This window comes from Pteropus alecto, unplaced genomic scaffold (genome assembly GCF_000325575.1).
Source record: "Pteropus alecto unplaced genomic scaffold, ASM32557v1 scaffold577, whole genome shotgun sequence".
NCBI lineage: Eukaryota > Metazoa > Chordata > Mammalia > Chiroptera > Pteropodidae > Pteropus > Pteropus alecto.
Window position 1 is genome coordinate 230,846 of NW_006440152.1, and position 21,805 is coordinate 252,650.

A 21,805-nucleotide genomic window follows, 5' to 3' on the forward strand; every position below is an offset into this window, starting at 1 on the left:
CAGACCACTCCCCGAGGGCTCACGGGAATGGGGCGGGGCCCCAGGGAAGCCGGCGGTACGCGCGCCTCTGCCGCCGCTCTTAAAGGGGCCGCAACATTTCCAGTTAGCTCTGCATGGAGCTAACTTTTGTCCACCCCTTCCGCACCAGCTGCCCCAGCACCGAATATGCACACTCAGGCACTGCCAGGGAATGAAGGCCATCGAATCTAGCCCACTGTCTTCTGGAAAAGAAATCTCGGCTCAGCGTAATCAAGCAGCTACAAATTGCACTATGTCTACTTTGATCCTATTCTTAGAGCTCTCGGGGGAATCTATCTTTCATAACACATCTCAATATTGTGCCCCAGTGTCTCTTAACAGGATAAGAAGTTGTTCCCTTGGGGGTGGTCTAAATCTCCATCTCTGTAATTTAAATCGGATTCTCCCTGTTCTGTCCTCATTGGGAAAAACAACACTGTAGTAGCTCGTAGAAGAATGGACTCGAAGGCAAGGATTATGAATGTGTCTGTATATTGAGCTTTCCTTAGATGTAAACATCTGATAAAAGTTATCTCTCACATCGGGAACCTGACAGAAAAACTCATCAATCTCGCAGAGAAGATTCAACTGGTTTGTACTAAAATTTACCCATTCTCCAAAACACTCCCCTGGAAGAAGAAATCTTTTGTGGTGTGGCCCATCTTTCCTTCTCCTCTTGCTCTGTTTCCCTTCTGTCTTAAAGCAAATTTCGCCAGCTCAGAAGGGTCACCCTAAGAAAGAAGACGCCTACCAGGAAGGAGTCCTGATGGCTAACTGGGCTCAAATTTTAAAACCTGGAAGCCATTTCTAAACAGGGCCTCTCACGCATGCCACCTGCCGCTTGCACTGAACTGCCTGCTTACACTGTGTTTCTGCCATCTGAGCAGGAGGTCCTGGTATCCTATTTCAACCAATAGGACTGATTTGTTCCCTGTCCAATCAGAGCTGCACAGCTTTATCCTAATTAGCATTTCTTTCCTTTTTTAAAAATAATTTTTTATTATCCAATTACAGTTGACATACAATATTATATTAATTTCAGGTGTACAACATAGTGATTAGATAGTTATATAATTTACGAAGTAATCGCCCCAATAAATCTAGTACCCATCTGACACCATACATAGTTATTACAATATTATTGATTATATTCCTTATGCTATACTTTACATTCCCATATTTTGTAACTACCAATTTGTACTTCTTAATCCCTTCCACTTTTTCGCCAATTCCCCAAACACCCACACCAGACAACCCTCAAAATGTTTCTCTGTCTCTATGAGTTTGTTTGTTTTTATTTATTTCGTTCTTTAGATTCCACATATAAGTGAAACCATATGGCATTTGTCTTTCGCTATCCGACTTACTGCACTCAGCACAATACCCTCTAGGTCCATCCATGTTGTGGAAGATGGCAAGATTTCATTCCTTTTTATGGCTAATATTCCATTTTATATATGTACCACCTCTTTATCCATGCATCCATTGATGGACACCCAAGTTACCTCCATATCTTGGCTATTGTAAATAATGCTGCAATGAACATATGGGTGCTCATGACCTTTCAAAGTAGTATTCTGGGTTTCTTCAGATAAATACCTACAAGTGATATTAGTAGATCCTTCTTTGTCTCTTGATATAGCCTTTGTTTCAGTCTATTTTGTCTGGTATAAGTATTTCTACCCTAGCTTTTTGTTTGTTTGTTTCAATTTTCATAAAATATATTTTCCATACCTTTATTTATAGTCTGTGTGTGCCTTTCGATCTGAAATGAGTCTCTGTTTTCTTATCTATTCAGCCACCTTATGTTTTTTGATTGGAGCATTTAATCCATTTACATTTAAGTGTTGACAAATATGTCGTTATTGCCATTGTATTATTCATATTTTTTATCTTTTATTTCTTTTTCTTAAAGAAGTCCCTTTAACATTTCTTGTAATACTGGTTTGGTGGTGATGAACTCCTTTCATTTTTTTCTCATCTAAGAAGCTCTTTAATCTCTTCAATTTTAATTGATAGTCTTGCTGGGTAGAGTAATCTTGGTTATAGGTCCTTGCTTTTCATCACTTTGAATATTTCATGCCAATCCCTTCTGGCCTGCAAAGTTTCTGTTGAGAAATTAGCTGACAGTCTTTTTTTTTTTTTTTAACACCTACAGAACCTGATATTCCTAGGTGGTCTCCCATCCAAGTACTAACCAGGCCCGAACCTGCTTAGTTTCCGAGATCAGACGAGATCAGGCATGCTCAGGGTGGCATGGCCGTAGACAGCTGATAGTCTTATGGGGACTCCCTTGTAGGTAACGAACTGTTTTTCTCTTTCTGCTTTTAAGATTCTCTTTGTCTTTAACCTTTGGCATTTTAATTATGGCGTGTCTTGGTGTGGGCCTCTTTGGGTTCATCTTGTTTAGGATCTCTGCATTTCCCATGCTTGTATGTCTATTTACTTCACCAAGTTAGGGAAATTTTCCATCATTATTTCTTCAAATAGGTTTTCTATTCCTTGCTCTCTCTCTTCTCTTTCTCATACCCATATGATGTGAATGTTGATACCTTTGATGTCCCAGAGGTGCCTTCAACTATCTCATTTTAGGAGGGGTTCTTTTTTTCTGTTTGTTGTTCTGATTGGATGTTTTCTGATACCTTCTCTTCCAAATCGCCGATTTGTTCCTCTGCTTTATTTAATTTACTTTTGATTTCTTCTAATGTATTCTTCATTTGTTATTGCATTCTTCATTTCTGACTGATTCCCTTTTATGTTTTCTATCTCCATTTTTATGTTTCCTTCTCTTTATTGAAGTTTTCACTGAGATTGTTGAGCATCCTTATAACAAGTGTTTTGAACTCTGGTAATTGCTTGTCTCCATTTTGTTTAGTTCTTTTTCTGGAGATTTGTTCTCATCTTTCATTTGGAACACATTTCTTTGACTTCCCATTTTAGCTGCCTTCCTATGTTTGATTCTATATATTAAGTAGAGCTGCTATGTTTCTCAGTCTTTGCAGAGTGGTCTTATGTAGTAGGTGCACTTGGGGCCCAGTGGCACATTCTCCCTGGTCACCTGAGCTGGGTGTTCCAGCTGTGTCCCTTGTGTGGATTGTGCGTGCCCCTCCTGTTATAGTTGAGCCTTGATTTCTATTTGCATGTCAGTGGAAGAGATTGACCCTTGGGCTGATTGCTTGTAAGGAATGGCCATGATTGCAGTGAAGAAGCTGTTGTGCAGGGGCTGACTCTATGGAGTGGAGCAGGATTCCCTTTAGCAAAGCTCTGGTGCCTGCCCTGTCTGCCCTTTGGGCGTGTCATTCCTGATTAACATTTCGTCTTACCAGTCAGGACAGTGCTTTTTGTACCAATCAAACTAGAGGATTTGGAGTCCTCATTTACATAAGGACAGGCCAATCAGGGACCTGGGGAGGAGGGATTTCTCCCTGTATAGACAGCATTACTCTGGCTCAAATAACACACTTCCATTTTCCACCAAAGATTGAAGATTGTGTTTCCCTGGGGAATGGACCTAAGCAAGCAGTCTAGCCAGAGAGAGACCTTGCCCCAGGGCCCACCCCATAGCCAGCCTCACATCCACAATTGAGCTGTAATGCTACTGAGCTGTTCCATAGCTGTACTCTATCACAATTGAGCTGTTTGCACTGAATTGTTTCCTTCTTTGGCACACCCCAAATTAGGGATTCCTGTCGATGCTGAAATGGCACCAACAATCATCATTGGTTGACAGAAGTCACTTTTGGCACCATCTTTCAGCTCTTTTCCTCAAAGGATATTTTCTCTGTTTTCAGCCTCTGAATCTCACATACCAGAATTTTCACAGTTCTCACTTCTCTGAGAACAATGGATTCCTATTTTCCCTGTACTTCTCAGATCACTCCTTATTATGTGGGCTTTTTGTCCTCTCTAGACTTTTGTTTCTACCTCCACATAAATGAACCGTAAATCCCAAGCCCGACCTGCCATCCTCCCTTCAGGCCTCTACCTGTTAGATACTGGATACATATCCTGTTCAGGCTCCTACCTATCTCAAAAACTAAAAAAAAAATGTTTTTAAATGAGCTCATTATTTTCTCCCTGCAAACATTTATTCTTTCTCAAATTTTTCATACCATCAGTGGTACCACTATCAATCCAATTCCTATCATTCTGCCTAGAATTCATGATTCTCAAACATTTTCATCTCATGGTGATATAACCTCCTGGTTAAAACAAGTAACATTCGGGCGACTCCAAGCTGCCCTAGTGTAAACTCACTCCCACTAACAAGCTCTGTGAGGACAGTGAGTTTAAAAAAAAGTGCTAGAATGGTGTTCAACTTCAAGTTGGTTCAAGAACTGTCCCAGTGACTGTCATCCCATTCTCTCCTCTTAGTACCTGGGTCTGTCTGTGCCTTCTCAAGAAAACTTGTTGCCACATGTGCCCTATGCCCTGACTCCTGCCTAACCACACTGGCCTGTTCACACAGGGCTAGGCTTTGTAGATGCAAGAACCCCAGGTGAGGATCCTTCCCAGTCTCCCCACTGCCCACTTCCAGATCTATCTTGGTCACCCCAGAAGACTAGCAAAGAGTTTTACCTGCTTCTTCAGGCCTAACCACCCAATCCTGTTTTGACTCAGCACAAAACCATTTTTCCTTCTCCTAGTGTCTTGACTGACTGATTGATTGATAGATTTAATGGTGACATTGGTTAATGAAATTCAGCAAGTCTCAGCTGCACATTTTAACAGTAAGGCATATACTTATTTACATTGTATGTTCACCTCTCATAGTTATATTTCTTTTTGTTGCCACATATTTGACCACTTTTACCCCATCTACCTCCCCCGCCCCCTCTGGTATCCCAGTGTTTGGAAGTTGAAAAAAAACAAAGTCACAGTTTGCTTTCCTGACCATAGTTAGCAAGTCTTCACACCCCAGACTCTACCTCTGTTTAAATGACTACAGCAACTTAGTAGGCATCACCAGCAGCCTCTTTACATCAGAGTTCCAGGAGGAATCTTGAGATGGCAATATTCTATCAAGAGGGCCAATCCTCGTGAGCCTTCAGCTCCTCTCAGAATATACTTCTCTTTCAACCGAACACTGCCTTATGCTTCTTCTGACTCTCACCTACCACTTTCTCCTCTCACTACTGTCCTCCTTGCCAATCCTTGTTGTGTACTCTCTGGAATGCCTTCCATTATGAACAAACTACCCAACCCTCTCAGTTGCTGCACTGATGCTCCCTCCGTCTCTTTCTTTTAACAGTACCTGAATGTCACCAGGGACATTGCATTCTCTGAAGCTGTTTCAAGTCATTTCCTCACCACCCATACACACATATACACAACTCACGCCCTGTATCATGTGGCCTGAAAGAGGAGTTGGCATTTGGCTTACTCCCCATTGTTATTCCAAGCTCATTACTCCTCCACCCTTCACAGAAGGTGAACAACGTCTCCTATCCTTGTTGCTGTCCTCTGATGGCTCCCTTGTCGCTCCGCTACATTCACAGAGGACTTGGGCATTTGGTTCACAGCTTTTTCTCCCCACCACCAACTCCCTCCACCCCAGTCCTGCCATCACCCTGAGTGACTTCCATACTCATACAGACAAGTCGCCTGGAATCCAAACCTTGCCTCCTCTTTCACTGGGGAAATCAAGATCCTCAAGAAAATAGTCCTCACTTTCCTTACCCTGCAATCTACTTAAACATCTCATCAGTGCCCATTCTTTCTTCCTCCCCTCCAGCCTCACTGGAAGAGATGTTTTCTTCTCCCTTATGAAACTAATGCCTAGATGGGTACTCTGCATTCCATCATCTCTTCCATGCCTCTTTCCTGGAGAGGAAGATTGTTTCTACTCCAACAATCATCTCCCAAAGAAGAGAGGGTAGAAAAAGACCCAGTCTTAAGGCAGTAGTACAGAGAATGCCTATATTCAAGAAGTAGAATAAAGGCTAGGTCACAACTATCAGTTAGAACCCAGCATAATTATACTGGAGTTTCCAGTTTCTTTTCCAAACAGAGCAGCCCAATGTGCTAAAAAAAAGCAAATAAGATTTTCTGTGTCATTTTTGGTATCCAGGCTATTTGAAATGAATAATTATATTAACTTCAGACAAGTAACCTAAGATACTTTGTGCAGATGTGGTAATGAAACCCTAAGAGAGATATTAGTAAAGCTAGAAATAGTCCAGAGGAGAGCAATTAAAATAATCAAAGGGGAGAAGCAAATGATGTTGTAGGTAAGACTAAAGAAATAAAGAACTTCAGTATAGATAAACAGCCAGAAGAGTCAAAAGCAGAAACAGCGATAATAATAATGGTTAACATTTATTGAGTGCTTGCTATGTGTAAGATTATTCTAAACAGCTTATACATATCCTCTCAATCCTGACAACAATCTTATCAAGTAAGTACTATTATTATCCCCACTTTACAGATGAGAAAACTGAGGTAGAGTAAAGTTAGGTAAATTGTCCAATCTCCCAGAGGTAGTAATAGAGAAGCAAGGATTCAAACCCAATTTAATTCCAGAGTATATGTTTTTAACCATGGTATTACGAACCTTCCAGCAAACAAACCTTAAAGATCTGAATCAAGTACCATAGTTTTGTTTATGAAGATTCAAAACTCGAAACACCAAGAAACCACTTAATGCTTTCTTTAAGAGGAATACATTGTTTTATCATTTGAATTTCTTACAGTGAGCACACATCACTTTTGTAAAGAAAATAAATGAGAAGATGCAATTTCAATATAAAAATTGAAAATACTAGTTTACCCAAAAGGTAGTAAACATCTTGAATTTGTTACCCAGGGAGGTTGTAATAAATATAAGTACCTTGAAGAAAGGTTTAGTACCCTCAATATATATATGCCTATCGTAGTCATGAGTTTTGAACCAGGTAGGAAGAAACAGAGTGTGCTAGGTGGAGGGAGAATCAGCATGGAAAATGGAGACATAGATGAGTGGTATATGAAGTTGTGTAGTTTGGTGGCATGTAAAAAAGTTAATTAACTTGAAGACAATTCTGGAATTGCATTGGTTTCTCTTTTCAACTGACCATCCTGGGGAAATGAAATGAGTCTTCATAAATAACATCTGGGTAGGAAACATGCTTTAAAGATCATTATTCCCACCTTTAATAATATCCACATCATTATCCCCTGTGCATATGGAAAATGGCCATTTCTTTGAGAAAACTAAAGGCATTTCTGGCATTACCTAGGAATTTAAATGCTCTTTCTTATGAGGTTTGACTTTCGTTCCAAGAGCTCATGAAAACAGTGCTGCCACTAGCTGTACTTTGCACCTTTGAAATTAACTCAGACCTAGAGAACAATGTGTGAGTGTACCCAAGGTACTTATTTGAACAATACGGTCCGGTCCGTGGTAACTGTGACTACAAATATCTTGGCTTCCTTTTAGGTTGGGATCCACAGGTAAGACAAAATCTCATTCCATAAATATGAGTTAACCACTTATTTCTAGAAAATATGAAACTAGTGTAGTTTCTTTTGCTCTCAGTACATGAGTAAGAGTCAAAGGAAGAGAGTGGGGAATGCATTTTAAGAAGGTAGTGAAGAGAACAAAATTTAATGCCTGGACATACACAGGTTATTTCCCTGAACACTAAGATAACATATCAGTGGCTTATACAAATATCAGATTCCTTACTGGCTCTATCTTTTTTCCCCACAATCTCATCTTTTTAAAAGAAAGGAATAAGGTCTCAGATCCTTTAAGAAACCTCCTAATCATTTTCTACTTCAGATAAATTAATATTTGAAAAGGTAATTTAATAGGTTACCTGAAAAGGTTAATTTCAATTTGACCATTATCGAAGCTAAAACAAAGCTTTAAGATTTTTTTTTGCTCAACTATCTGTTCTATCTTGTTGCCTCCCAGTGGTGGAGAAGGAAGTACTTTCCTGTCAAGTACAGAGAGATTATTTCCTGGTTTTCCTTGATTGTGAGGGTTTAAAATAGAACTGCATTTGTAAGGAATACACAATACTTTACTTGACATTGATCAAATACTGTGTCGAATCTTGGCTTAGAGGTGAAGAAATTGGAGAGTTCCCATAGAAAAATAATGACCATAATGAAAGGTTTGTAAATGAGATCCAAGACAAAAACTATATAGGTAAAGGTGAGGAAATCTGATAATTCTTGGAGGACTTCTTTATTTCTAGTTTTTTTTTCCAGCTTTGAGGAAGCTCAAGTATATCAGAAAATGTTTATCATCAATCAAAGACTTATTAAAATTTATGAGAGCATATAAGTCCACGGGGATTTTGGAACCCAATTCAAACTAAAGGAAGAACTCTCTATAGAGATCCTTTCAAACAAGGGTACATCCGTCATCCTCCATTCTTTCCCATAATTTATTAATTCATTTAACAAACATTTATTTGAATGCCTATCATGTGTCAGGCAATGTTCTAGACATAGAAATCTCTATCCTCTTGCAACTTACATTCCAGTGGGGTACGAGAGACAGTGAACAACAATAACAAAATAAATATAATAAGTAAATTATAGAGTATGTTAGAAGGTGATAAAAATAAAGCAGGTTAAGGGGATCAGAAATATGAAGATTGCAAATTTAAAAGAGGTGGTCAAGGTAGACATCGTCAAGCAAGATACAGCTAAAACATAGAATTCTGACAGGGTCGAGGGGAAAAGAATGGTGATTACGCTATGCATTTACCTTGTGATATGCAGTTTACAACCCTGTGCCAGTCAGGGGGCACTGGAGGAGTTGGTGCAGAGTTTGGAAAAAAGGATGAAATCTGTTTTGGCCATATTAAGTTTGAAGTGCCACGGGATAGAAATAAATGTCCAGCAGGTAATTGGAAATGCACGTCTGGAGCTGAGGAGAGACATTTCCGATAGAGATGTTCATTTGGAACCACTGTAATGTCTCCAGTGGCTGAAGCGGTGAGAATGAATAGGTGAAATTGCAAAATAGCAGAGTGAAAAGAGGTCAAGAGGAGAACCTCACCGTCGAATGTCTCCATTTTAGGGAATAAAGTAATAAAGAAAAATCGAGAAAGGAGAGTACATTTTATTCTAATCAGAGAGACAGACTGAGAGACACAGAGACAGAGATAAGATGGGCCTGAGTTGTTACCATCCTTTTATTCCTCCCCTTTCATTTCTCCCTAATGTAAACTGATTTTCTTCATGACAAAACACTCCCGCTGCGCTACATCCCTTTGGGCGTGAATCCTTCGTAAAGACCTTTTGAAGGTAAGCAGAAGGGAACTAACTTTAGCCGAGGATCCCCCTGAGCGTGACACGTGTTTAGGGCTCCAAATCCTAGGCTGTTTTCCTTTGCACCCCACCCGCCTCTGCTTTCACAGTATTGTCTCCTTCCGTAGTGCCGGTTCCCAAAGGGCTGATGCATAGGAAAAGTCAACAGAAAACAAAGGACACAGCTTGAGGGAAAAGCCAAACAAACAAATGAAAATCTCCTGCTGGGGACAGAAAACCACCACCGAGGGCCTTTGACCAACCCCTCCAGCCTACCGCCGCTCTGCCCTACCCTGGCCTATCCGCAGGCCCCGCCCCCTGCCCCGCGGCCCACGCTCATTTGCTGGCGCCCTTCCTCTCCGCTTTCCCATTGGTCCGCTCTCGCCTCTTCTTTTACCCACCGCTCAGCTCCGCCCCTCCCAGAGGCAGCGCAGCGCAGACTCTCCTCACGGGCACTCGTGAACCTTTTTCAGTGTGCTTTTCCTTTCTTCCCGACATTCTTGTTTCCGCTTTCTCAAGGTTCTTCGTTTTTTTCCATCTCTGCGAGACATTTCGCAATCAGGGTCCAGTGACGTCATCTCTCTGCGCTGCGCATACACCCGCCTGTGGAAGAGGGAACTGCTTCGCTGCCCTTCACTGCTTTTGTTGGGCTGCTACTCGTCTGGAATCATGGCGCCGTCGCTGTGGAAGGGGCTAGTGGGCATCGGCCTCTTTGCCCTAGCCCACGCGGCCTTTTCCGCTGCGCAGCGTAAGTGCCTGAGGGATGCACGGATTGCTCCTGTGCTGCACTCCAGGGGCGGTGTGTGGGCGCATCCCAGAGGAAGTGTCAGACCAAGTGTCCCAGGAAGGGTCATTCAAGACCTTAGAGTTTGGGGTGATTATGAGAAGCAGTGTGGGGCTCCTCGGTGAAAGATCGAAGCAACATTAGAAGGAGGTGTCTGGGAGAGGGCTCAGAGCGGGACTGGCGGGCTGCAAGGTGGGCAAAGAGGGAATCTATCTGGGAATCCAGGGCAGGTAATGTCAGATCCAGCGTAGGGCTGATCAGGCAAAGTGTCACATTGAAGACCTCGGATGCTCGTGGTCCCATGACAACTAGGGGACAGCATTTGGGGCACTCCTGGGCTGTTCAGGCAGTGACTGAGAAGTTAAGTGACCGTTTGCCTCATGGAGAGACACAGGGGGAAGAGCGCTGGACTGGTAGTCCGGAGGGCTGGTTATTAAAAACTTGCTTTGCCGCTAAATCTGTGACCTTGGGCAAGTCGTGTTCCTTCTCTGAGGCTTTACTGAGGTGGATTTTAATTCCTGCCCTTTTTGTGTCACAGAGCGGTTGAGAAGTTTAAATGAAAGAAAGAGTAAAATACTTTATTGTACAGATAAAATTGTATCATCAAGAAGAAAGTTGGAGTCCAGCAGAAGATACAGTGAAGTCTTGAGACAGCTGGTCTGTTTTAACATCTTCCTTCTCTCCTAGACCAAGGGTCAGCAAATTCTGGCATGTGGGCCAAATGCAGCCTCCCTTCTGTTTTCATATTGAGCTAAGAATTTTTTACATTTTTAATTCGTTGGGGGAATAAAGCAAAAGACTATCTTATGATCCATGACAATTATATAAAATCCAAGTTTCAGTGTCCATCAATGAAGTTTTATTGTCACACAGTCACACCCATTCATTTAGGTATTGTCTGGCTGCTTTCTAAAGGCAGAGTTGTGTATAGTTGTGATACAGTATGGCCTACAAAGCCTAAAATATTTATTATCTCGCCATTTACAGGTAAAGTTGGCTGACCCCTGTCCTAGCCTATAGAGCTCATAAGGGCAGGAACAATGTATATTTTTTTGTTTATTGCTGTCATCTTAGTGCCTAGCACAATTTTCCCCACCATAGGTACTCAATAAATTTGTCGAATGAAGTAAATAAATTCAAACTTGAACTTTATTCTTTTAGTTGCTAGATTACTTTTCATCTTCAGGAACGAAGTAGAAAATGAAATGTGAATTCCTTCAAAGCTCCAGTATTTTTCAAGTTAAAACCTTTTGTTTCATTATAATTAAAATAATCCAATTATTTTAACTACTGTTAATACATACATGTATTATGACATTGTCTGAAGGAAATGCAACATATTTTAAAAATAAATTTTTATTTAGAAGTTTTCAATTTACAGAAAAGTTGCAAAGATACTACAGAGAGTTCCTATATACCCCTCACCCAGTTTCCATCGTAGGTAACATCTTAACATTACCGTGGTATATTGTCACAACTAAGAAACTGACACTGGTATATTACTGTTAACTAAAGTCTAGCTTTTATTTGGATCTCACTAGTTTTTCCATCAATGTCTTTCTGTTCTAGGAATCAATCCAGAGTATCACATTGCGTTTAGTTGTCATGTTTCCCCTGTTCTGTGCTGGTTCCTCTAAAGCTCCAATCTTTGATGATAATAATAGCTAACATTATTAAGTGCTTACCAAGTGCCAGGGACTGAACGAAGCACGTTACATATATTATATAATTCAGTCCTACCAAAAGTCCTGTGAGGAAGGTATTATATCTTATTATCATCTTTGAAAGATGAGGAAATTGAGACACACAGCTAAGAAACGTGCACGCAATTACGGAGATGAGAAACAGTGGGACCAGGATTTAAGGACAAGCAGTTTGACTCCAGAGTCTATGTGCTACACTGCCTTATAAAATTCATTCCTGGTGAATTGTTTGAAATGACGCTGTGCTTAGGTACTAGAGGTACAGTGACGCCCTAAGGGAGTTCAAAGTCAAGTGGAGAAACAAATGGATCAAGAAATAATTACAAAAAGAGTGATAGATGCTATGCTGAAAGTATGTAAAGATACATGGAGACTAGGGTAGTCCTAGAACCTTGTTGCTCAAGTGAGGTCAACAGTTGAAATCACCTGGGAGCTTGTTAGAAATGCCCGCCCCAGATTTGTGGAATCCGAATCTGCATTTCAATGAGATCTCCAGGTGATTTGTGTTCACATTCCTTTGAGAAGCACTGCCCTATAGGGGAGGGTAGGATTCTGTGGAGTGCTGTGGCATTTTCTACAATGTGCTTCAGCTGTAAAATTTTAAGGTACTAGAGCAAGATCATTGAAGTCCAACCTCTTAGTTTTACAGATGAGATACCTGGTTAAAGGCAATGTTAGAGTCGGATTAGGCTTCATGCAGAGAAAAAAGCTATCTGGGAACTGAACAGACAGTAGGAAGTTAGCCAAAACCTATTTTTGGTATTGGTTTGATTTTTCTTTTACACTTGTGATAAACTCTGTAAGAGAAAACTTCAGAAATGTCTCTAAACCCATCCTCTTTTGAGTCAATGCACGTTCACTCAAAACAATTTTGTTTTTTAATTCACAATATATTATTGACTAGGGATTGTGCAAGGTTTCTCTAGAATTAGGATTTTGTTTTTATGTTTCCAGTGAGATTAAAATGCCTTGTGGCATTTGTCACTGCAATGGGACCTCTTTATAATGCTCAGTTGGAAAGACTAATATTTACCTTTGAGGCTAATTGTGTCATGTCAGATTGTGGCAGCAGATAACATACTATGGTAAGGAACTTTATTATGGCAGAGTGCCTATCACATATTTCATTTATCCTCACATTATTCCCATTTTACTGTTGCAGAAACTTAGGCAGTGAGAAGATACTGTATTTCTTTAATTCTAAGACACTTACCCTCCCACTCCTCCATTTTAACATTCTGAAATTGAGATACATGTTACATTACATTGAATGAGATAATGTCAGTTACAGAAAGTTGAAGAGCTGGTTTTATGATCCAGGCCTATCAGCTTCCAAATCCTGATTTTTTTTTTCCTTCATACCTTGCTGCTTCCTGAGACTAAGGCAGCAGCAGCATTATAATTTAATCACAGAAACAGAAATTGATGTCCTGGATTTTTTCCTGTTCCACTACTGCCCCAGCATATTCTCAGGAAAAACATTTTCATACCAATTCTATGTGATGGTGGTGTTCTTTCAGAGTTGAGATTTTCTGTAGGCTTATTAATTTTTAAATAATGTGATTTCTGTGACCAGTTAGTGAAAGAAATAGTTTCGTTTTAGAGGATTCTAGTTTTCTTGTAGTAATGAAAGAAAAATTATGTGTAGGTATTTCTTGCTTACACTTAACCTGTCACTCTTACCCTGTTTTATAAGGTGGCAAAGTGGGTCATGATGAGGATAAAACAGTTCAAGATCAGGCTGACAGACTTAGAAGATAGAGGTTTTTGAGGAATCTAGAATTCGCATTACTTTATGTAGCATATAAGTCAGCTGCTTCTTTGGTATGTTGATTTGCTTGCATTTTAAGAAAGAAAAATGAACTACAATTTCCATAATGGTATGCTTCTGGTTTATAGATCGTTCTTATATGCGATTAACAGAAAAGGAAGATGAATCACTGCCAATAGATGTAAGTTGATCATTTATATTCCATTAATATATATTTTAAAAATTAGCCGTATTGCTTACAATATTTTTTTACTGGTGTTTATTCTCTTAAAATTTCCTAGACATGAAATTACATCTGTACTCTACTTTTCGTCACTCATTGTAAAACCCAAAGATTTGGAAACAAAAGATTTCTGTTTGGTTTCTAGAACTGTAGTTTAGTCTTTCTAGAAGTTGCTCTGTCCATAGTCTGAGATGGACTTCAAAAGTTGATTATTTGACTTTATTTTTTGAAAAGTTCCTTTTTATATAAAGTTTAAGAAAAAGCAAAACTAACAAAATATTGTTTAGGGACATAAACATAGGTGATAAAACTAAAAATCAAGGAAATGTTTTTTTTTAAGCTAAAATGATATGTGAGCTTCACTCATAATTTTTATCTTTATTGAATTTTAAATTACAAAATAGTAAGTTCTTTGTAACAGAATCAAGCAGTAACCGTAAAAAGTAAAACTGACCACATACTAAAAACAAAAACAAAAAGACCCAACAACACAAAAACTGCCCCCCACTGCTCAGCACTTCTATTCTGAACGGTTTGGAGTGTACCAGTAGTTCAGTTTTCTTCTTGTGCATAAACAACATTATCTTTATTTATGTCTGTGTAGTTTTACCTAATCAAAACACTCAGAATTTTTCTTTGGTAGATTGCAAACGGTGTTATGCATTTTTGTATATATGTATAGTTTTATAATTAGATTTTTATTACTTAATTTATCTTGATATATTTTCACGATGACTCATAGATTTACCACATTCTTGTTAATGATACCTATGATTGCATCATATGAACTAGACCTTGGTATACTTGGTAGGAATGTAAACTGGTATAATGTATGACATTAGAATTTAATTTATAAAGTTAGAGTAACAGCTTGTGACTTATTTTGACTTCAGTTGTCTATGATTAAAGCTATGGCAGATGTGGTTATTAACTCATTCTCCCATCACCTTTGCTTTATAGATACACACACACATTCATTTATATTTATTTAAAATAAATTTCTTCTGTTTACAAATTGGAAAATTTGAAAAACAGAAAATCACAATCAAGAAAATAAAATACGTCTGTAATCCTGTGTTGGTTAATATCAAGCATTGCAAGTTTTTGCTTGCACAACCTCTTTGGAAAGAAGTTTAATATTACCTAATAAAGTTGAACATGCATATACTCTATACCAGTGATTCTACTCCCATGCACCAAGAGACATACACAAGGATATCCATATCGACATTGTAAAAGTAACACACAGGAAACAGCCTACATAACCATTAACAGTGGAATGGATACGTTGTGGTATTTTCATATAATGAAATACAAAACACAATGAAAATAAACAGACGACAACTGTATACTGCAACAGAGATGAATCCCATGAAAAAGTTCAAAATAGGGAAAAGTAAGCAATATATATTTTAGAGGTACATACATAGCTAGCAAAATTATAAAGAAAAGCAAAGAACTGATTAATGCATAATTTGGAACAATAGCTAACTTTGAGAGGGAGGGTTAAGGATATAATTACAGAGAGACACATAGGACTTGAAAGGTACTGGTTATGTTCTGTTTCTTAAGCTGAATGGCTCAGTACCTGTTTCTGCTATTTGAACAAAACCCACAACTATTTTTGCAGCCAATTTATAGAAGATTTTAATGTGTTGAAGTTTATATCATTTAAAATGAGAATTGACTCCTTGATAGGATCTGCGAGAAATACCTGTTAGAGGCTAAAAAGAGATGGAGAGAAATTTGTAAATTTTTATAATAATATTTGTATGTTATTTAGTAACCTCAATCTTTATACTCACAGATAGTTCTTCAGACACTTCTGGCCTTTGCAGTTACCTGCTATGGTATAGTTCATATTGCAGGGGAGTTTAAAGACATGGATGCTACTTCAGAACTAAAAAATAAGTAAGTCTTTCCCTTTTTGTAGGCATTTAATATCTTAGGGATTTTTGCTTCATGTACATAATTTTAAATGTATGTGTTCTGGTACAGAAAAGTTGGTTTTGTTTTTATATTTTAATTATACAGTCTTTATGAGTAATGAAGTAAAAATATTGAGGCAGTGTTTGATATGATAGGAAGAATGGATGTTGAGTGACAGATTATTGAAATTAGAATAAGATGTTCTATTATGGTTGCTTAAAATTATTTGTTGGTTGGTTGGATGGACAGGTGGATGGAAATAGATATATAGGAAGATATTCCCTCAGAAAGTTTTTCCTTCATTCCCTTCACTCCTCCTTCTCTCCTTCCCTCTCTTTCCTTACCTCCCTGCTTCCTTCCTTTTGACTCTCTTTATCCTCTTGTCCCAGCTTAGTCTTGGGAAGAATGAGGGGTCTTCTGTTTCCTCTATCACTTGAACCTAGTCTGTTACATAAACTACTCTCAGGCCCTTTTATATCCCTGAATTAAAATATATTTGTTACTCTGCTTTCTTTTTTCTCCTGTACTTCTTCTAAGCTATTTTTTCTGAGCTTTGCTTGCTTTTATTTTCCATATTTCTTACTTTCATAAAGTCATCTTTTAGCTTTATTTAATTCCATCTCTGGACTTTATCTACTTTCTTGATCCTGGAAAATTTAACTTTACAATATTTCCTTAGGAGGATTCACAACAAACATTTATGTGTTAGAGGAAACATACCCTCTTTTTACTTTTACTTTTTAATTTATATTGTAGATAATCACATCTCAGGCTTCCTGTTTTATGTGGGGGAACACTTGGAAGTTTAGGTGGGCCGACTTTGAGACTTGGGTTTTTATCAGAGGAGGAATTCTTTTTTACAGGAAAATAATATTTAAAAACAAACTAACTAAAAGCCATACACCTACATACACGTAGTCTAAAAAGAACTTTTTTTAGACTACGTATCTCCCACTGGAAAAGAAGAATCCACTCCACTATCACCACCCACTACTGCTCTTACAAAGAGTCTACTAAGAATTACAGGCAAGGGGCCAGTAAAGAAAGAAGTAAAACAGAATCACATTAAGTAGGTGGTAGCAAAATATATGAGTTTGGACAACAGCAGGTACAGAAGGGCCAAAGGAATTTTTTCATTGTACTTGAAAGATTCTTGGAAAACAGATCTGTGAAATGATCATAGGACTTGAATAGTGAGGGTCAAATGAAAATAATCAAAAGTACAATCTCTGTTGGTTTTTTAAAAAAGGCTATTTGTCATGGGCTAGTGTTAGATCTACAGAGGTGATTAAAGTTGAGCAATTATTTGTGTTAGTCATAGACACTGGAAGGAATGGCTGAATAAAAAAATTCGAGGGCTCTCTGTTGCTTTTCTAAGTTTATTATTATCTTTATACAGAAAAATGAGATACAGTATGATTTCATGGATTTAAACATAGTTTAAAATATAACCCATAGTAAATTCATAATTCATCAGAAACCTGCTTATTTTTAAATAGGCTTTATAAGGTTTATCTAAAATTGATGCTTTTTTTTTTTAAGGACATTTGACACATTAAGGAATCACCCTTCATTTTATGTATTTAATCATCGTGGTAGAGTACTGTTCCGGCCTTCGGATACAACAAATTCTTCAAACCAAGATGCATTGTCCTCTAACACATCGTTGAAGTTACGAAAACTTGAATCATTGCGTCGTTAAGATTTTTACAAATCATAATATCAGGACAGGACACAGAGATGAGATATTGGAGTTTGGGGTATAAAACACTCCCCCTCCATAAGTATTTATATTGATCTTTCAGACATAATTTAAAAAAAGTCTATGGCCATTGTTTGTACACCTTTAAATCATTGATGCAGTATAAATTATCTGTGAAAGGAGTCTTTGATCTTCATAATGAGAATTCCTTTTTTCATTTGAAACAAATTCACATCTTTTGTAAAAGTCACTGTTTTGAACACATTTTTTGAAAAAATGTTGATGGTTTTGTAATTATTTATTTTATTAGATTTCTTTTGCACTACAGTTTTTAGGATCCTTTTGGAAATAGCGTGACTACTGCATTTTGCAGCATGAATGATAGAAAAATGGTCTTCAGCTCTTAACAACAAGTGGACTTCTCTAAAGAAATTTTAAAAAGGTGACTTATCAATTTTTCTTATGCCTCCTAAAAAGTGGCTCTGCTTCAGCAGGTACTTGTCAGTTTTTAATTTATCCATTACTTCTCACCCCACCCAACTCCTATATACCTTCTAATATCAGCTGTCTTATTTCATCATTTCTCTGGGGTTCTATGTGCAGTGAGTAATTTTTGCATCCAAAATTCTTTATCGTAACAAATATTTTTAACAAAGTCAACATGCTGTAAAGCTACTTGTGCATTCTTCATCTATCTGTAAAAATTTCCCTATTTGGTTATGTAGTGTAATAATAGTTGAAGATAGACCAGAAAGACCATTTGTGATTTAATTATCCTGCCTATGTAGAAGGTTAGTAATCACTGAGGAAAACTGATTACTTGTCATTAGCCAGTTTAATTTATTAAAAATCTGTTATTTTGTTACGTCCTATACTAGTGAATCAGTAAAGATAAACTTGTCATTAAAGGTAGACTTCAAAGGAATTGGGCCAAATATGTTCTAAATATTTGGAACTAATATCTTTAATTTAAAAAACATCAAGGTAATTTAAGAAGTTGTTTTGTAGCTTCTGATATGTAGTAGGCTTAGAGTTTTTCATCTTTGTCATATGTTGCTGAAGATGAGGAAGAGAATAAAGAGTAGAATTTTTTTAGAAACAGTGATTTAGTTTTAGGGAAATTTGGCTAGCTCTTTGATCTGCAGAAAGCTTAACATTTCTTTGTAGAGAACATTGCTTTTATTGAATTCTACAGGTATGAAAACATTGCTTATGTTGAATTGTATAAATGTAAAAGGAATAACTGCAGATTTGAAAAGGAAATGTGCTTTAGGTGAGTCATATGATGCCCTTAAGCTTGGTGGCATTTTTTCCATTAGAAATGAACCTCAGCTCTTCTATTCTGCCTAGCAACACACAGCCCCAAAGCAAGAGATTATTTTGTCATTGGGTTTTTATTGTGGTTTAGTTTTGTTTTGTTTTGCCAACCTAGTCTGTCTGTGGAACACTGACTCTGTCTCTAAAGAGAACAAAGTTAGAAATCTTCTGATAAACTAAAATAATTTAGAAATGAGTTAAAAATGTGAAGTCAGAGGTTAAAATGATGATAATATAATCAAAATAGTGTATAAGAAACAATTTCCTTACATCAGGCTTGTAGACCATTTCCTTCAGTATGACTTGATTTGCTTGCGGCTGTCTTTCTTTACTAATGTGTTTTTATGACTTTATTAAGATATAATTCACATACCTTACAATTCAGTCATTTAAAGGTACAATTCACTGGTTCTGCAATATCATCACAAGTTGTGCAATCATGACTGCAGTCAATTTGAGAACATTGTCATCACAGCAAAAGAATCCCTATACCCTTTAGCAGTCACATCTCATTTCCTGGCTCTAAGTAACCATTAATCTACTCTCGGTCTCTATGATTTGCCTATTCTGGGCATTTACTATAAAGGGATTCATATAATATCTGGTCTTTCATGACTGGCTTTCCAAATGTGGTTTTGTTCTATGTGGAGTAAGAACTTATCATCTTGAGAACTATGACTGCTGTGAAAGGAAGTGGTTGGTAAAATTAGTAGATGTAAGGACAGAGGGTCAGATACCTAACAGGCTTCTCAGTTAACCTTATACTGAATTGTCTTTCCTCATAGCCAGGCATTCATGATATACTCACTTATAATATTTTGGCTAATCTCTAAAATTGAAATCTTTGCCTGCCTAGTCAGGAAAGTCCTGCTAAAAATGATGCCAAATAATTTGGCAAACAATTGACATAGCAGTTTTCAGCCATGTCTAACTTTGCTAGCAGCTGTGTACCTCAGGCCAAGTAAGCTCCCCAAATTTCTTCTTTACTTTCCTGCAATGAATTTCTGCTGTCTTTTAAAAGTATGTATCATTGAGCTAAAGGTGATTTGGGTGCATTGTAACAGTGCTAAATGAATTATGTAAAGAATTTATTTATAATATGAGACAGTCCATGACTACCTAGGGTAGTCCCAAAAATGTAATGATGTGAGCTAGTTCAGCCTGAATTTGACTGTGAATTCAGTGACATTCAGAAGTTTGAAGGCTCTCTAGAATATAGGGAGAATCACTTCTTAATAATCAGGGAACCAGCCAAATGCTATGGGCTAATGGCCCAGCTGCAGAAAATGCAGATCAGCAAATTGGAGACTGATGCTCTGTAACTCCCTAATGATTGTTTCCTAAGCACTGTAGCTTCTTTTTAAGTGGCATGATAGCATCTTCCTGGTTGTTTGTGGCCTATTTCCATGATGTATTCAGTAGTGTTATTTGTTGTGAGCATCGATGCCTGTAACACCAAGCTAAACACATTCTTTTGGATATGTTTTCTCTCTTTAAATGATCTTGCCCTGTCTAATAAATAAATGATTGTCTCACCCTCACCCTGTTTTTAGTAGTTTTTTTTTCTTTTTTTACTTTTAATCTCATTTTCTTCTGCTTCTCTGTCCTCAGAAAAATGTAAGAGCTAATTTTATGACTGTTTTTTCCAATGTGATGCTGTTTTACTAAATTCAATGGATACTATACTTTTTACTATATATGTAAAGTCTTATTGCAATTTTATGTTTTTTGGAGTTGAAATAGAATGTGTAATCTCATTTATATTTATAAATTATCAAATGAACTTCAGGGTATAAGAATTTTGGTCCTTGAGTAGCAGTGTCTAATCTTTCCATCACAAATTTATTATATAGCCAAACTGCTATTACAAAATGTCACTTTATACCACTTTATACTTAACAGGACATCATGGTTAAAGCATTAGGAGGCAAATCTAAAGTTTCTTGAAAATTCAAGGAGAAGTTCTAGTTTGCACAACTTGGCACTTATCTGCAGTATTTTAAAAAAATTGCACTACTGGTATTTAATTCTGCCTAGGAATATCTCAAAATTATCTACTAATCAAATATTCTTTAAAGAGGAAAAAAGATAATATATGCGCTTGGCAAAAAAATCAGATGGTACAGAAAGGTATGAAATGAAATTTGCCCCCTTCCTTCCTATTCCTAATACCTGTCTCCAAAGGTAACCAGCTTAAAGTGTCTTGTATATTCTTTCAGGAAAAAAAAATTATTTGCTAGCAAATATATATTTTAAACAAAATTTACATTAATGGAATCAGATGGCATACAATCTGTACCTTGCTTTTTTTGCTGTCTTATAAGATCTTTCTGTATCAGTATGTATAGAAATACCTCATTCTTTTTAATGACTGTGGTATTCTGATGTATGAATGTTATAAATGTTTAAACATTTTACTATTGTTAAACCATATTGCAGTGAACATACTTGTACATATAATGAGATTATACCAACAGGGTTCATTCCTAGCAATAGAATTGCTGGGTCAAAGGGTATTTTTCATTTCATTTCAGTAGTTACTGCCAAATTGTTCTCCAGAAATCTTTGCCCAGTTACACTTCCACATATAATGTATAAGAATAATTTCTTACGAGGCCCATGCCAATACTAGGTACTAAACTTTTTAAAATTTGATGATCTGGAAGTGAATAAATGGTATCTTGCATCTTATGAAGCTGTAATGCATTTTAATGCAGGAGATGGAACACATTTTCATGTATATTGTTTTTTTTATATTTCATTTTCTGTGAACTGTATGACTATGTTCTGTTTTCTATCAGATGATTTGTTTTTTATTGATTTGTATGAACTCTGTAAGCTATAAAAATTGGTACATTGTTATATGTTTAATAATATTTTCCTGAGTTTTATTTATTAATTTATTTATTTATTTATTTTTATCAAATGTTGTTCATTTTAATGGAAAATTTATTAAGCTTTAGAATCTAAGTTTTTGAATAATATGAGTCCCACATTTATTTCTTTTTATCGGGTTTGAGAATAAGAGTTTTGGTATTGAGTAAACAAATTGCACATCATTGAATTATGTTTTCTGTGATCCACACACAATAACTTAGCATTGGCACTGTAT

At 37.2% G+C, this 21,805-nt stretch overlaps 1 protein-coding gene and 1 pseudogene across 1 annotated transcript; one reads left to right on the forward strand and one right to left on the reverse strand.

Annotated features, from left to right (window-relative positions):
• Nucleotides 1-2,167: 2,167 nt before the first annotated feature.
• On the reverse strand, nt 2,168-2,286 carry LOC112484136 (annotated as a pseudogene).
• A 7,392-nt stretch (nt 2,287-9,678) lies between these two features.
• MMGT1 (membrane magnesium transporter 1) lies at nt 9,679-21,564 on the forward strand. Its single transcript, XM_006917183.3, has 4 exons — nt 9,679-10,012; nt 13,651-13,703; nt 15,553-15,656; nt 17,217-21,564. Exons 1-4 carry the CDS (start codon nt 9,934-9,936, stop codon nt 17,374-17,376), a joined length of 396 nt encoding a protein of 131 aa, XP_006917245.1. The 5' UTR covers nt 9,679-9,933; the 3' UTR covers nt 17,377-21,564.
• Nucleotides 21,565-21,805: the final 241 nt, after the last annotated feature.

Coding starts and splice junctions, on each gene's coding strand:
- MMGT1 (XM_006917183.3), top strand. CDS start 9,934: ATGGCGCCGTCGCTGTGGAAGGGGCTAGTGGGCATCGGCCTCTTTGCC. Junction 10,013..13,650: donor GGCCTTTTCCGCTGCGCAGC/GTAAGTGCCTGA, acceptor TCTGGTTTATAG/ATCGTTCTTATATGCGATTA. Junction 15,657..17,216: donor ACTTCAGAACTAAAAAATAA/GTAAGTCTTTCC, acceptor TTTTTTTTTAAG/GACATTTGACACATTAAGGA.